Source organism: Macrotis lagotis, chromosome 1, assembly GCF_037893015.1.
Source record: "Macrotis lagotis isolate mMagLag1 chromosome 1, bilby.v1.9.chrom.fasta, whole genome shotgun sequence".
In the NCBI taxonomy this organism is placed as follows: domain Eukaryota; kingdom Metazoa; phylum Chordata; class Mammalia; order Peramelemorphia; family Peramelidae; genus Macrotis; species Macrotis lagotis.
The window spans coordinates 664,225,173-664,241,423 of NC_133658.1; the positions used below are offsets into that span (position 1 = coordinate 664,225,173).

At 35.0% G+C, this 16,251-nt stretch overlaps 1 protein-coding gene across 5 annotated transcripts in view; it reads right to left on the reverse strand.

The window, feature by feature from the left end:
- The window catches only part of MYO1B (myosin IB), a 215,343-nt gene that overhangs the window by 36,129 nt on the left and 162,963 nt on the right, over nt 1-16,251 (reverse strand). For all 5 annotated transcript variants that reach the window (XM_074215472.1, XM_074215473.1, XM_074215471.1 and 2 more), the window contains exons 14-21: nt 15,555-15,659; nt 13,715-13,777; nt 10,013-10,213; nt 8,512-8,738; nt 7,122-7,322; nt 5,435-5,528; nt 4,038-4,187; nt 1,576-1,644 (exon numbers count right to left, since the gene is read on the reverse strand). In XM_074215472.1, the coding sequence (XP_074071573.1) occupies nt 1,576-1,644; nt 4,038-4,187; nt 5,435-5,528; nt 7,122-7,322; nt 8,512-8,738; nt 10,013-10,213; nt 13,715-13,777; nt 15,555-15,659 (1,110 nt within the window). The remainder of the gene's footprint in view (nt 1-1,575; nt 1,645-4,037; nt 4,188-5,434; nt 5,529-7,121; nt 7,323-8,511; nt 8,739-10,012; nt 10,214-13,714; nt 13,778-15,554; nt 15,660-16,251) is intronic.

Below are 16,251 nucleotides of genomic sequence, written 5' to 3' on the forward strand. Positions count from 1 at the left end.
CTTCTGTTGGGGGGAAGGGGAAGGGAGGGAGAAAAAATCGTGAAACTCAAAACCTTGCAAAAAAAAAATGATTGGTAGAAACTACCATTGTATGTAATTGGAAAACAAATAAAATATATAATAATAAAAATCAATGTTCTTCCCTACATTTGCTGGCTGTGACGATGGCAACTGAGAGCAGTGCCATTGTCCTAGCCAAACAATGTTCAGACCAAGGGAGTATGACAATCACTTCAATAGGGAAAGGAAGTTTTGACTAACTCTGTCCTTATATATCAGACAAATTCTGATAAATCATGAGAACTTTAAATGGATCATCTAAAAAAAGGAAGGATAACCACCAGTTTGCATGAAAGGGATGTCTCCTGTGTGTGATGTCTCTACTAAAATAAATAAACAAAAAAAAAACTTGCTTAAATAGCACAAAGAACAAAGGATTTGGCAGAGGTGAGGTAAAGGCACAACCTTCCAGCCAAGGTTGGGTTGATAATACATAAAAAAAGGAACTAGAACCATGAGGAGTGAGCAAAGAGAAAATGGGCAAATGTAGCTACCAGGTGAGAACAGAAACTGTTACTAGAACAAATAATGTCAAGTCAAATTGGATGAACTGGGGTAAATCAATGGTGGTAGGATCCAGACTTAGAAATGATTGTAGGGAGGAACTATGCAATGTGATCTTGTTGCTTATTATTTGGACTGAATAGTACTTTGCTTCAGGATAATCAACTCTAGCAATCCATTACAAAGGTCAATCATTCCCAAGGCTGGCCCAAGCCCTTGGACCCTAGAAATTCCACAATTTTGGAGATGGTCTGTTAATCTGAAGGGTAATCTCTGAGCCCGAGTCATTATCAGAAAGTTTTATCCAGGTCAGAGTCAGGGCATTTTGAGGCAAGGCCTACGACAAGTAACAGCCTAAAGGGTCTTGGATAAAGAACATCAGAGTAGCCCTGGAATTAGCCTTTGATAAGAAGGACTTAAAAGTAGATAACTGACTTATTCCTCTAGAATTGATCAGGACTCAGAATACATCACTATGATAGATCACATATCCTTGAGACCACCCCAGAGTCAGAGAATAAGGAGAGAAGAAGGGAAAAATGTTGATGTCCCACAGTCTGGCAAGATCAAAGGCAGGAAAACAAGGTTTTCTGAACCAGAGGTATCAAAAATGTTCCAGCATGGCCAGAATCAGATTAAAATGTAATTAAGAAATGTTTAACATAATTAAAAATATAATAAAATCTCGATTATGTTACATTTTTAAACTAAGTCACTATGGCACTATTGCTTTGGATTCTAGCTTCCCAAGTATAGGTATCCGATAAACTAATTTTTCTATCATTGATCCTCCCCAAGCCTTTCTCAGAGAAAAAAGAGAGAGTGAGTCTAGAATAAAGAAGAATTTGGTAACCAGTCTGGCCAGCAACATGTATTACTTTACATCTGATTGATTAAGGGGGCAAAACTGAGACTAAGAAGACTTCTTCCTTCTCAACAGTTCTAGGGACCCATCACTTAGAAAGAATGTAAAGATTCCAAACAAGTAAATCACATTCTATTCAAACTCACCTTCCATCCTCGGATGAAAGACTGTATCACAATGGTAGAACTCTTTATCTGTTGATATTTCTTCTGTTGCTGCAGGTAAAAAAGAAAAAAGATGTCAACAATTCTATTTATAGATCCATAAAATATATAAGCTTTAAGAGGTTGTACAAAGGCAAGAGTTGACTCTTAGAGTGGAGGAGAAGATGAAAAGGAATTAAGTTCCTCTAGCTTCTCTGACTTCCAGTTACTTGCTAACCCCTCTCTGATAGCCTTTCCCCTAACCTGTATTGAACAGCAGTGGTAGTGGGGCCACCAGGACTCATGTTCACAAAAAAGGTATGTTTCCAAGGTTAATTCCAGTCATACTCCCTGGGGGTCAGGGGAGAGGGTATCAGTGATATTAAATAAATGATTTTTTCTTCATTCTCACCCCCGCCCCCCATTCTGATTTCTCTTCTTTGCAGCTTTTGACACTTGTCCTTTTGCCTCTCCTGGATATTCTTTCCTTTGGTTTCTGGAAGCTCTTTCCTAGTTCTCCTACCTGTCTGTCTTCTCCTTCTCAGTACACCACATGAATCATCAAGCATCTCCCCTCACTACATCCTCCCTTAGTGATATAATCAGTTCCTACAAGCAGCTTCAATGGTCATCTATACATATGACTTCCAAAACTAATAACTAGTCATAATCTCTCTTCCACTCTGGTTCTGTATGACCATCTGCCTAGCTGCTGAATAGGTTTACTTCACAATCACAAAACAGAGTTCTTTGTCCTAAATCTACAAATTTTCTCTAGGAGATTAGCCAGATTTGCTAGATCAGTCAGGAGTTTTTTTCCCCCCCTGACTCCAGGGCCGGTGCTTTATCCATTACGCCTCCTAGCCACCCCTAAAATTTTTCTTAAGAAGCCAGGGAACCTCATTACATAGTGGTTTCTATAAAATGAACCAAAATGTTATCTCATAAATTTGATTTAGCAAATAAGTGGAAATTATTTCAGAATATCATCTATGGAAGAAACTGCCATGGTATAAGGAAAATATTTAGTCCAGTGACTAGATTAGATGAGTAATTTTATGTTTAATTATGAAAGAGACATAGGTTCATAGAAAATTTAGTTTCTCTTTAGAAAAATAGGCCGTTCTTCGAACTTACCACCCATGCAATTAAAAACAATAGCCATAAAATTATTGTGTGTCCTATTTTCCCTCCTCCAGTCATGGTTTCAAATAAGGAAATAATATTATAGATCTACAAAAACCTGACCCTATACTGTTATTATCTCAAATAAGTATAAAGCATAGCATTATAATTTTTAATCCAGTCAAGTGAACTAGAGTTCTCCCCAGTGGTAAATCCATTAAAGCAGGACCATCTAGTAATAATGAAACCAAACAATCCATCTTTTAAGAAAATGCCGTAAATGAATCAAGTATTAACTTGTCTATACAGATTCATATTTGAAGTTCTGCTGTATTTGACTGCACTATGTTAAATTAAACAACTACTTTGTCTTCAAAGAGCTGAAGATCAAGCCAATTTTCTTTTACTGCCTAGGGTAAATCAATAAGTAGTTAAGTACTTCATTAACCCCCAAAACTTCAAGATCATTTGTACTGTACTAACAGGCATGGAAGTACATCAGCAAAATTTGTCATTGATTTAACATGGCCTTAGTGTTGAACATGTCTATCAACTAAAACAGGCAAAGTGCTCCAAGGAAGATATATGTCATTTTCCAACTCACCTGCTAAGGAGTTTTTTTTTTTAAAAAAAAAAGATAAACTGATACCTGAAAAATGATTAATTGTAATGACTAATCTTTAATTCATGAGAAAGCATGAGTATAAGAAGCAACTTTTTTAAAGTCTCCAATGAATGTGCAAATCAGTGGGTGCTACTACAAGAAGACCTCCTCCCTATACAAATTTCACTTATTTACAGTCTATAAAGTTATTCTTAATAAGCCAGGGAACCTTAATAAATATATATATATGTATTGATTTCTATAAAATTAGCTTCATTAATTACAATTCTTTACCAATTAGATAAGCACACTTTTGCATATATTATCATCACAGATGAATTTTCTCAAGAACCAAAAGAAATAAAATCTTGGTTGAAGCCTGGGATAGCATATGTGTGTACAATAATGTGCCAACCATAAAGCTCTACAAAAAATGCTAGTTATTACTATTTTTATTCTTTCTAATGCATGAAAATGGAGAGTCTGTAACAGAGATTTTAAACTGGAGTCATTAGGTCATCATCTACTAAAGGTTAAATGAATCAATGCCAGGTCAGTGATTCATTTGTTGATTTCTCTCATCACAGTTTCACTGATTGAAGAGATGGGAAAGCACCTCAGGCAGTATCTAGGACAACTCCCTCATTTTACAGATGAGGAAAATGAACACAGGTTAAAGTCAAGTCAATGTATCATACAATAAGGAAGACTGTATGTTTAAGGGATGCCAGCTTACCGAATATCTTCTATACCAGGCAGCAATAACAATTTGACTTTTTTTCATTAACAAAAAATGTGTCCGGCACTTCCAACCTCGAAAAATTTTTTGAATAAGAGTGGCCAAGTCCTCCAAGCGTCGTTTTCTTAGATCTTCTAACTTGAATAGCTGTTGAGTAGTGTATTAAAAAAGTTATATTTGTATAATTTACAGTGGTGAATTCAGAGACAGAGCTGAGGGCCTACTGTTTACAAATGCTGGGGAAAATAAGAAGTTTAAAAAGCTCTATCACTTATAGCTTGTCTATGATCAAAGACAAGTCCCTTGGTCTTCTTTGATGCCTCAGTTTTCACTTGAAAAATCAAGCTAATAATACACAATTACTGTTAATAAGTACTTTATTACATCTCAAAGCACCATATAAAAGTAAACAATTATTGCTATGCTAATGATATGTTATTCTGATCAAATTAATATTACTTTTAAGTAATAAAACTCCATTGAAAAATTTTCCATAATTCAAATTTTATATAGATTGTTCTCTAATGGTTTATCTAAGCCACGTGGATGTGCGGCTGCACAGTGACTAAGATGATCCCATGCTTGCTGAATTGCTGCCAGGAAGCTCAAATTTTCCTTTAAAAACAATGCTGGTCCTACACAGTTGTTTTTGCTTTCCTTTCTCATGCTCTTCATATTCTAATTAGTTTTATCAGTTACCACTGGGTTGGCCCATGTGCTCCTGGCTACCACTAGACTTACTCAGGAATTAAATAAGACAGTCTTCACATTTTCAAATGGAATGGAAAGTAATGTTTGGCTGGGGTGTCAACTTTATCAAAGCCATCTTAGCAGAAACCTTCTGCAATGTGAGATGGACTCAAAGCCTCATAACAAAGGTGAAGGTGACAGCATCATTAGGAAAGGAAAAATAACATTTTATTTTATTTTTTTAGGTTTTTGCAAGGCAAATGGGGGTTAAGTGGCTTGCCCAAGGCCACACAGCTAGGTAATTATTAAGTGTCTGAGATCAGATTTGAACTCAGGTATTCCTGACTCCAAGGCATGTGTGCTTTATCCACTACGACACCTAGCTGACCCCGAAAAAATAACATTTTAAATAGTAACTGAAGATGTGCATGCATCAAATATATGAAGGGTTTTCCATTTCAAAATATTTATATTATGTATGTTGTTTAAAAAAAACCCAAAATTTTAAAATGCCTTGTAGTCAAGTTGTGCTGCTCAGAACAGTAGTACATTAGCTATTAAATTAGCTAATTAATTAATTATTAGCTATTAGCCATGTAGCTATCAAAAATGCCTTTCCCCCAAATTAGTGTAATATTATAATTTCTTCATGAATCAGCTGTCAAAAATCTAAGACATCTAAAAAGATGGTTTGGATAACCTACCGTTCTTGGATTTCGGATAAATATTTTTGATCTACCAAAGGAGTATTCTTCCACAGGGAATTCTAATTCATTAAACAACACTTCCACACCAGCTCTAGGAAAATAAAAAAAAAAAGAATGAGGTTTTATAACTATAGTAAGTTTCTTTCCAAACAAACTATATTGCTTTATATCATTTTGATACAGAAAAAAACAAGTGAACCCCCCCAAAAATTCATGCTTAAAATGTCATCATTCTTACAAAAAAAACTTTCTTAGAAGAAATTACTAAAAATAATTTTATTACTTTTTTAAAAAAAATAACATACAACAGCATTTTTTGGGGGGATGGATCCAAACCCGAGATTATATCAGCATAGGCAGCATCTCTTTCTACCATTAAAGATGTTATACAACTTCAATCATCACCTGGACACTGAGGTGCCCAGGTACATAGTTGTAACTTGAACCTACATTGTCTAAACTCCAACACCAAGTTACCTCTCAATTCATAAGGCTTCAACTATACAAACACAAAAGAAATACAACAGAAAATAGGACAAACAAACAAAAGAAATTATTTAAATCATTGCTCCTGTGACTATGAATTTGCATTATTTACTGAATTATAAGGGGAAAAAAATCTCTATCAACTTTATCTTTTTGCTTGTTTTAAAAAACCTTTAGCCCTTTAATTGTTTTTATTTTATTCCATTCCTCCCACAATTTTCAAGGAGAAAGACTAACAGAGACTTAATACCACAGATTAAACTAAATCCTCTTAATCCCTTGCATTTACTTGTCTATTTAGGTTTAGCATTGATTTTTAAATGGGAACCTGGAACTATAGCCAATTTCTTCTTGTATTTGGCCATTACTAGCAATTCCCTAAATTCTTGAACCTGTATTTATGTACCATCCAGAGGTGAGTTTGTACAAAAGAGATTAGGCAATGCAGGGAAGAGGATTGCCAAATGTGTGCAAGGATTTATTCTGAGCCCCCTTCAGTTATCCCACTAAAAATATTTTTTAAAACATTCCATCAACCCCTGGAGCATGAGTGGGGAAACAAAGCTACAGAAAAATGCCAGGTAACAGAAAAACTCAGGGCATAGTCATTCCTAGGCATGACCAGACTATCTGCATAATGCTCATAGGATCAATGATTTCTTTGGTAAAGGGCAGCTCCTAATGAGGAAGTTCCCTTTACCCAGTTCTTCCTCTTTAATTTACACTCCCATATGACTGCCTGGGGGCACCCCAAGAGATGTCATGTCTTGCCCAGGATTTCACAAGTAATATGTGTCAGAGGAAGTACATGAATCCAGGTTTATTTGACTCTGAGACTATAACTCTCTATCTGCGAGATTACTCTATCCCTTCAGTCTTAGTTTCAAAGGTCGGGGAAAAAAAAACACAAAGAAATTAAATCAGATGGATTCAGAGAAGTATAGAATCATTGGCTACCTACTCTTCCTTCCCAGTAGCTCTGAGGATCATACTTTATCTTCACAATAATAACAAATATATATATATATGTGTGTGTATATATATATGTATGTGTGTGTGTGTGTGTGTGTGTGTGTGTGTGTGTGTGTGTCAATCATTTTGATTATCAAAACTTTAACATTTTGGCTAACAGCACAAAGGGAAAGATAAGTTTTTATCCTTTTAAAAGTTTATGATATAAAATATGTCAATTTATTACCTGGCAGGCCCCTTCCAGTGAGGCCATGTTTGTTTGCAAAGCATCTTGTACCTTTCTAGGCAAGGCTCATAAGCCTGTCTGAAGGCATAGCCTGCCCTTCTTACACGGACATTCTCCAAAAGACCAAGATATCTGATCTGGTGACATACCAGGGCATCATTGAAAATATGGGCAGCTTTTTTGTCATTAGGCTTGATACACCTGGAAAATGAAGGGTATTTGGATTTTAAAATCATTCCATGTTTCTTAAAAGCAAAAATAACCTAATGACAATATTTTCTTACAAGTCTATTTTTTCCACCTATTACAAGCTAAAAACAAGTAAACTACGAATGATATTTTCTTATTTTATATGAAATTTATTTAAAAGAATCCCATAATAAATCCATGGGAGAAGTTACTGTAAAACATTGTTACACAGTCATTGTTACTTATGGTCAGAGTAGGACTATCAAATAAATCTTTCATACCCACACCCTTACTCCACACACAAACACATATTACTGATAAATATACATAGAATTACAGCCTATTTATTTTAGTTTGATCTGCCAACTTCACCTTCTCCCCTTTATGTTTAAAGATATCATTCTGCCAATTCAAAATTCCAACAGTATTTATTCACAGGTTTTATACACACACACACACACACCTGGGTATGCATGTAACTAGATTATAGATAGGTTTACAAGAAGGTAAACTAATCAAATGTACAGTCTATTACACTAAGATCTAGCCTTCATCTAATCCATAAGCAAAAGGTGAGTTAGGGAAAATTTGCATTTGTTGCTTAGAGGCAAGAAGAAAAAGCAAACTAATTTCTTAAATAAGTTCCGTTTATTCCTCAGATGGGAATTATTTGACATTATGCAAACTTTTCTATCATCTTCTTGGCTTACAACTCTCACAGGAAAAATCTAGATACTTTTCCCCTAACAAATTCCTCATCTGTAACTGGATCCAGTTTTATGTTCATTTCAATCAACAAATATTTGTTAAATGTCTAATATGTTCTGGGCCCTGGGGATAAAAATAAAAGTACAAATAATGAAACAATTCCTGCAAGCAAAAAGGATAAACTTATTGATGATTACAAATGAGGAATTACTATCACTGCAGCAATGGTTTCCCCCTAAAGCTCTGTTCAAGAACAAATTTAAGATTATATTAAATATACTGGACAAATAAGACATAGAAGAGTTGAGCAGTCAAAAGCAATAGAATCAGATGAAAATGTTTAACAAAATAAATAAAAATACAAGATAACATTAATTTGTGGTCTTCTAAGTCAATACAAATCCCCAAGAAATCTATTTCTATTTGATTTTTGACATCACTACTCTAGTTGCTTCACAAATAAAATCCAGAGTTTTTGATCAGCTTGAAGTACCTAATATAGTTTGGGTTTTTGGTCTGTAAATTCTTCATCAGTGTGGCCACAGAAGCCTTGAACTGGGATCCTGCAGTTGGTGGCCTCTTCAAATTGATTTTGGCAGGGTTTCCTTCAGGGAATAATGCCTTTATTAGAGAGTGGCTGGCTTTCCACATAGCTTGAGACAGATCACGGTAGAGAAGGTCATTATTCTTGTCAACAAATCCTTCTACCTGATACATAACCTGTAAGACATAGTTGGTAAGAAGGCTAGGCATGCTGGACCCAACAATGTTAAATTCACATTAAAGAAAAATTTCAAGATACTCTCTGCTTTTGGGATATCTCCCTCTTTATGAAACAATTCAATGCTTTAGTTACATTGTGATACTAAATTAGTTTCAAACACTGAAGAAAACTTCCAAGTTTATGTTCCATCTGTCTACATGTTCAGATCCCAAAATATTTTTTTTAACCTTCCAAGATTTGCAAGAACTTCAAATGTTATCTTAACATTTTCCAAGTTTAGCTCTATTACTGCCTAAACACATTTTACTTGTCACATGTGTCTACGTTTTGTGTCTTAAGTCTGAATCTCACAAAAAATGGGAGAAGGGAGAAAAATGTTCAGATATCATTTGTATTTTTCTTGCTTAGGTATTTTGTACTACAAATAGAATATACTTGATATCAGAAAATATATTTTAGCCAAAAGTTAGGGGAAGAATAAAGAAATATAATACTATCTACTAATTTTTAACTGCACTAGTTTGCATTTATTTTAGTTCAGACACCATGTATGTTTCTTATTGGAGAAAAAGTGAAAAGTGATTTCTCCTCTAAATTTTTGGGTCCAAATTTGTAAACAAAGAAAAACTGACTAAAATTAGTAACTTTTTTAAACTAAAGGTTTCTGAAGTTAGCTAAAGGGTTGCCAAATTAGTTTCTACCATTTTTCTTATGAAAATAATAAGTGGCATCAAATTCTTCCTAATAATTGATGATGAATTAGGGATTCCTGCAACATGCATTCAACTTCTGGGCCTAGTAATGAATTCTTGTACTCTACATGAATTTCTAAGTTTATGCATCATTGTTCAACTATTTTGCTGTTCAATTTTTAAATCAGCATACTTCATTTATCAGTAACTTGTTTTACTAAGTATTTATAAACCATCGATAAATACAGCTTGAGATACATGGTTGCATTTAAGAGTAATGAAGTTGAATTCCTTTGTAAAATTGAGATATTTTTATTAAAAACACTTAGAAGAGTGATAGGTACATAAGAAGGCGCTATGTAAATGTTACTGATTAGTATTAAGGCAGACTGGAAGGAATTCACTCCATATGGTCTCAGTGATCTGAAGACTCTCACTATTCAATCATTTTCTTACTTTTATATTCTTTTACCCTCCAAACCTTGAAAAACTCAACAGTGGTGAGATAACCTAACCTGGAGTGTGGCCTTGCCACAGCTAACAATGGGGGGGGGGGGGTCCAGATGCTCGTACAGTACCTTGCCAGCATAATGTTGAATTCTGAAACAGCTGTGAGGCAAAGAGGTATCATTTAGGAACCGTGAACATTTGCTCATTCTGCTCTCAAAATGTTGATGGGTGGCACAGACTTGGTTCAGCTTTTCTAAAAAGGTGTCATCAGTTACAGTGCCTGGCCTAAGGCACTCTTCATCCAGCATGGCCAGGATTCCATTTGTATTCTATGGTTTTAAAAAAAATAAGGTTTCCTTCCTTCCTCAGTCAATTGTTGCAACAATTATTTGTAATGAGTACATTAAAACACAATTAACTTAAAAACAAAGCCTGTCTACTTGAAGTAGTTAAGTCTAAAAACATACAAGGGTCAACCCCCCCCCCCCAAGAGGATAGAAGAATATGAGTCATGGGGTTTGGGGATCTTAACCCAAATTCATTTCAGGGGATTTATATCTTGCAGATTAAGACCATTCAGCTGGCTAAACAAAATTTATTTAAGACCTGATTTTTAAAAGTAAGAGCAATCTAGAAAATGGTAATCAATCTTAATTGTTTTATGTTATGAGATCTCAAATAACATAGTAGAGCTCAATGGGAATTACTCTTTTAAAGACACTTTTCAAGTCTTCATTTGCTTTCACTTTAGGAAGGAAATTTGAGAAATTTGTTTCAGATTTTTACCAAACTTCCCAAAAAGAGACTATACACATACAATGCCCATTTCTTTTTAAAGAGAACCACACAAACACATGCATGTATTTGAAACTGTTCAGGTGAGACTATGAAAGATTGAGCTCTGAGAGCTAATCTAAAAAAAGCAATCTAATAAAAAACAATTATCAACAAATATTTATTAAGGAACTATTATATGTCAGAAATTTTAGATGCAAAGACAGAAATGAGTCCCTGCCTTTGTGAAGCTTACATTCTACTGGAGGAGACAACATATATATATATATATATTTATGGATATGGATATATTCCTATATGTATGTTCACATACATTCACACACACACACACACACATGTATTGTGTACATGGTATCCCAAAAGTCTTAGTGCTATTGTAAGCTTAAGACACTTGAAAGCTAATCCTAAGCATAAACATAAATGCAAAAAAATATTCTTTTTTGAACAGGAGAGGACTTTTATGTGTCTTCAGAACCTATCACTTTTTTATTAATCTCAAGGACCAAGACTGAAATACACATTCATTCATGTCCAAATTTAATATGAAAACCCCCAACTGCAGACTAAATGAAGGTGGTCATGTGTCAGTCCATCCCCAAAGAGGTGATGGCAGCCACCTTCACTCCCAAGGGTACAGCCCTATGACACTTAAAAGAAACCCCACCTATTTCCATCACTGAAAAATTTCCTTATTCTCTTCTAACTTTCCCCACAGGAATCAGGACATCCTCTCAACAGTATGTATTCATCCCAGATGGAACCAAGGGGAAGTACACACTCAATTGAAGTACAATGTAATCATAATAGTAGCAAGAATAAACAGGATTTCTGAACTTGTTGCTGGAAGGAAATGCTTCCTGTAAGTATGAAGGTTCTTTCTTAGGTGAACATGCGTTTCTTCCATCATATGTACAATGCAGGTATTCTGAGCTGAGATAATTTAATTGAATAAGCACATTACTACAGGGCTCTCCCCACTAAAACTTAAAGGGAAGTAATTAAGTGTAATGTTAAGTTTAAGAAGGGAAACATGCTGGTCAGGAATTTCACAGATTATAGTTGCTAGAGCAAATTAACTCAATCACAAAATAAATGAGTAACTGTTTTTTGTAAATAGTAATGAACCAGCACAAGTACCGACAGGTTGGGAACCCTTATTCACTGAATTTTAGGGAGAGCTACATTAACACATATTTCAAAGATAAAGCATAAGAAAAGCAAGGGAAGGGCAACCCAGAAAAATGACAATGAGGACTGCTCATTATTTTGATTGTCATCAATATTAACAGACACAGAGAAATAGGACCTATTGATCTTACGCTAGCATACAGATATCACGCTAGTGTCTAGCAGTGTGCTGATTTTCCACGTAGAATAAACAGATGAATCTCTCCATGATGTCTTCTACAGAAACATAGAACCTCAAAGATGGAAGAGATGTCAGAGGTCATACAGTTCAACTCAAAGAGGAATCCTTTCTTTAAACTGGTCATTTAGCTTTTATCTGAAACTCCAAAGCAGCCCATTCTATTTTAGAACAGACTTTCTAGCAAGGCAACTAAACATTGCAAGAAATGAGACTTATTGATTCCCAATGGGCAAGATGGGCACAGAAAGCTTCCTAAAACATAACATATATAGTGACATTCCATTCTTGTCTTCTGGGAAATTGATTACCTTTGCAAATAGGCATGTTAATATTCTTAACATTTCACACTGTCACAGTACCCACACATTTTGAGAATTTTAGAAATGGTAGGAATGTAACATATCAGATGGTTCAATTCCACCATTTTACAGATAAGGAAAAAGGACCTAGAGAGAAAACGGTAACCTAGACAGACTTCTAAGGTTGGTATGACTGGGTTAAGAAAAATCCAGGTCCCCTAACTTAGATCATTCTGTTATCTTACTAAACTTTATTTACTGTTGAAAATCTGAAAAGGTAAACAATGATGTGTGTGTGTGTGTGTGTGTGTGTGTGTGTGTGTGTACACACACACACACACACACACACACACATATATACTGGCCTGTTTGTACACGCATTTGTGTGTATTTGTGTATCTATATGATATGAGTTTTATGGGGAGAAGTGTTCTAGAACTGATGTCTCCAGGAATGGCTTTTTAGCGGGAAGATAAAATATTCAGTGATTGTTGTTTTAGTGATTAAAAAAAATGATTGAGCAAACGATCATCCATGGCCACCAGATACATGGTGAGGCCTATAATAAGTATAGTCACCAGGCTATAGCCTTCTAGAGAAGGCCATTCTGGTTCTGGTCTTGGAGTACATTAACTAGAAAGAATGAATGAAAAGAGGGCTGAGAAAATAGAAGTCTTCTATTCTGATACCACTTTCCATATTCCCCCAGATCGTCACCATTTCCTGAGCAGAAGTTCTAAAGTTCTAAAACCCCATTCTTTGCAGAGATGCCCTGAGACTAATTGGAATCCAAGAGGATCTAATGATGTAGCAAGCAGAAGGAACTCACTATGGTGAGTTCAGGAGTAATTTCAGCAGATAAGAATTTGGCCCAGACTCTAAACAGGCAGATAAGGGGTATTCAAAGATTTAATGTGCTAGAATGGAGTGTTTGCCAAAGTAAATGATAAACAAAAATTCACCTTGTTTTAAGTATCTGTTATGGGATCTTTTTTTTTTCCATCTCTTTTTTAGGTTTTTGCAAGGCAAATGGGGTTAAGTGGCTTGCCCAAGGCCACACAGCTAGGTAATTAAGTGTCTGATACAGGATTTGAACCCAGGTACTCCTGACTCCAAGGCCGGTGCTTTATCCACTACGCCACCTAGCTGCCCCCTGATATGGGATTTTGAGAATTTTCTAGCACCTATTGGGATTCAGATACAGTCCTTCTTGGCATTTAATAAATATATATTTGTTAATTCCTAGAATGAAGTAGTCAAAACAAAAATTGTAAAACCCAATGCAATGATATTTTTCCACTTATGATTATTCAGTAATAATTATTGTACCAAAGGCATTTTTAGAAAGTTGTATATCAGGTACTCACGTTTTCTATGAGGTCACAAATTACAGCATTATTGAAATAGTCAATGTGGGTCCATTCTATATCCTTTAAAAAAAAAGGAAAGAAAGAAATCCTATGTAGAAAGCTACAAATAATGTCGAACTTACTCATCTCAGTGTATTTAAACCCCCCTCACTATGTTACCTTTAAAGAATCAGTTCTATAAACATGATTTTGGGTCCCAAGTGTTTATCTGAATGAAGTGGTCCACCACTGACATTATCTAACCAAAATGAATGCCCCTGAACTCTATCCAAGCTTGCTTTCCATTCCATTCTCCAATCTGTGTCAATTTCCCATGCACTTCATTGGCAAGGGGCCAAATATTTATACTGAGAATCTTTGAGTCAATAATGCTTTGTGTATACTTACAATGTTTATAAGGAAATAAGTCAGAATTAGAGCCCAAGTATCTAAGATCCTAGATTTTTTTTGGTTCTGGATTTTCAAACGTGAGAAAAAATTAAATGGGAGATATAATCTTGTGAGTAAATACTTAAAAAAAAAAATCAAGGTTGGTCAGATATTTTAGAATTCTAATCAAATTAACTACTTCAAGTATGAAATGACCCAATGCTATTCTACAATGCACATAAGGTTTTGTTTTGTTTTGTTTTTTTTGCTATTTTGGGTTTTTTTTTTAAGGCATGGACAACTAAGAATCTTTTCTAATATAGGCAAAACTTTTGCAAGATGCAATCATTTTCCACTTCCACTTTGTATATTCAAGCTTCACACGAATAAACATTTATTTTTCAAGGAGATGAAAATTCATATATTTCACTATAGTTTCTATATACTTGTAGAAATTCCCAGTCAAACTGTACAAACAATTTTAAGTTACAGATCAAAGCTCTACCATTTTCTTTATGATGAGAAGACAGGAAGAGAATGGACCCAGCTTATAAAATGTTTATGCTGCCAGAAGGTGCCAGACACTTAAAACATATTACTAAAGTGTAATGACTTCACTGTAAAGCAAAGACAAAATATTTATAATTTATCCTCAAAGCAAAAAAGTAGAAGGTTTGCTTTAAGAGTTCACTGGGGGAAAACTATCACATTAGAAAAATCAACATATAGAGGGTTCAGGGTCAAGGAGGGTGGTAAAAACCATATCCACAAGGGATGTGAACACCAAAGCAGACTGAAGAGAACAAATAACCAAGTTTTATTGGATTTGAAGAAATAATAATGGAGAAGTCTGGTGATTGTTTTTGACTGATCTTGTGATTTCATTAGTATAGAGCACTTCTAGGGGGGAAATTCCCTCTGCCAATATACACTGACAACTGCTATATAACTTAGCAACTTAGTTGTTTGGGGAACACCATACAGTCAATTTATATCAAAAGGTAAGACTTGACTTTGAGCTCACTTAGAGATCTAAGAGAGCACTATGGTGCTACCATAATAATGGTATTATTTAATAAATAAAAAGCAAATAGATGATGGAGTCATTGGAGTCACTCCCCCAGAGTCCTGGGGACTTCAAAATTTCTTCAAACTAAGACATGTCAATACTTATTTAGAAAATACATGAATACTGAATAGTCCTCTTTTCAACTAAGGCTGAAAGAACCTGACAGATGGTTCTATTGGTGATCTGAAAAAGATATTTAGAGAAATTTCTAACATGAATGGCTTGGCTAGGAAAGAGCAGTCAGAATTCTAACCCAGGTTTTATGGTCCAAGTCCAGTGTTCTAAAACAGTACAATTATACAAACTTTGTACCCTACTATTAATAACTTTAAATGCCCATGTATTTATTAGTACTGGCAAAATCAATTTTATTTTAAAAAAAAGGTACGTGGACATTACTTCTCGGATGTACTCTTCCTGTTCTTCTTTGAGAGTGAGTTCAATGAAGATCTGTTGCAGTTTTTCATTGCAATAGTTAATAATGAACTGTTCAAAGCTGTTGTCCTGTAGAAGAAAAAAGGCAAGTTTTTGTTGTTGGTTTGGTTTTTTTTTTTTTACAAAGCACAGAGTCCACACTGACAGTTCAGCTGATGAAGAACAAGCTTTTTTGGGATTTAGCTACAGTGGGGTAAAGGACAGTGACTTAGGTCTGGCAAGTACACAATTAATGTTGGTTGTAGAAACTGGAAAAAAATTTTAAAGGACAGAAAATGATGCCATTTGCAGGGATGTAGGTTAGGTTTGGTCTTGCACCAAGATAGAAAAAATATGAACTTTGAGTTTTGTTTGGTTGAGTCTTGACCCACCCCACCCCCCCGACTATTTTAAAGGTCAGAAAAGAGACAGTAGAATTCATAATTATGTGGCCAAAAGTTCTCACAGTCTAGGCATTTCTGTGCCTTTTAATATGAAAGTTGTAGAATCAGAAGATGGGTGACCTCAGATACTACTAGACATCTTATGTATACAAATTCTTTCCAGTACAGACAACTAGCAACTCCTTGACTTAGGTATCATTACCTGCTTCTTCCCTTTTTTTGCTGAGGGATGATTACAGCAATGGGTTAGTGGTGAGATGGAAATAAGAAGACAGGAA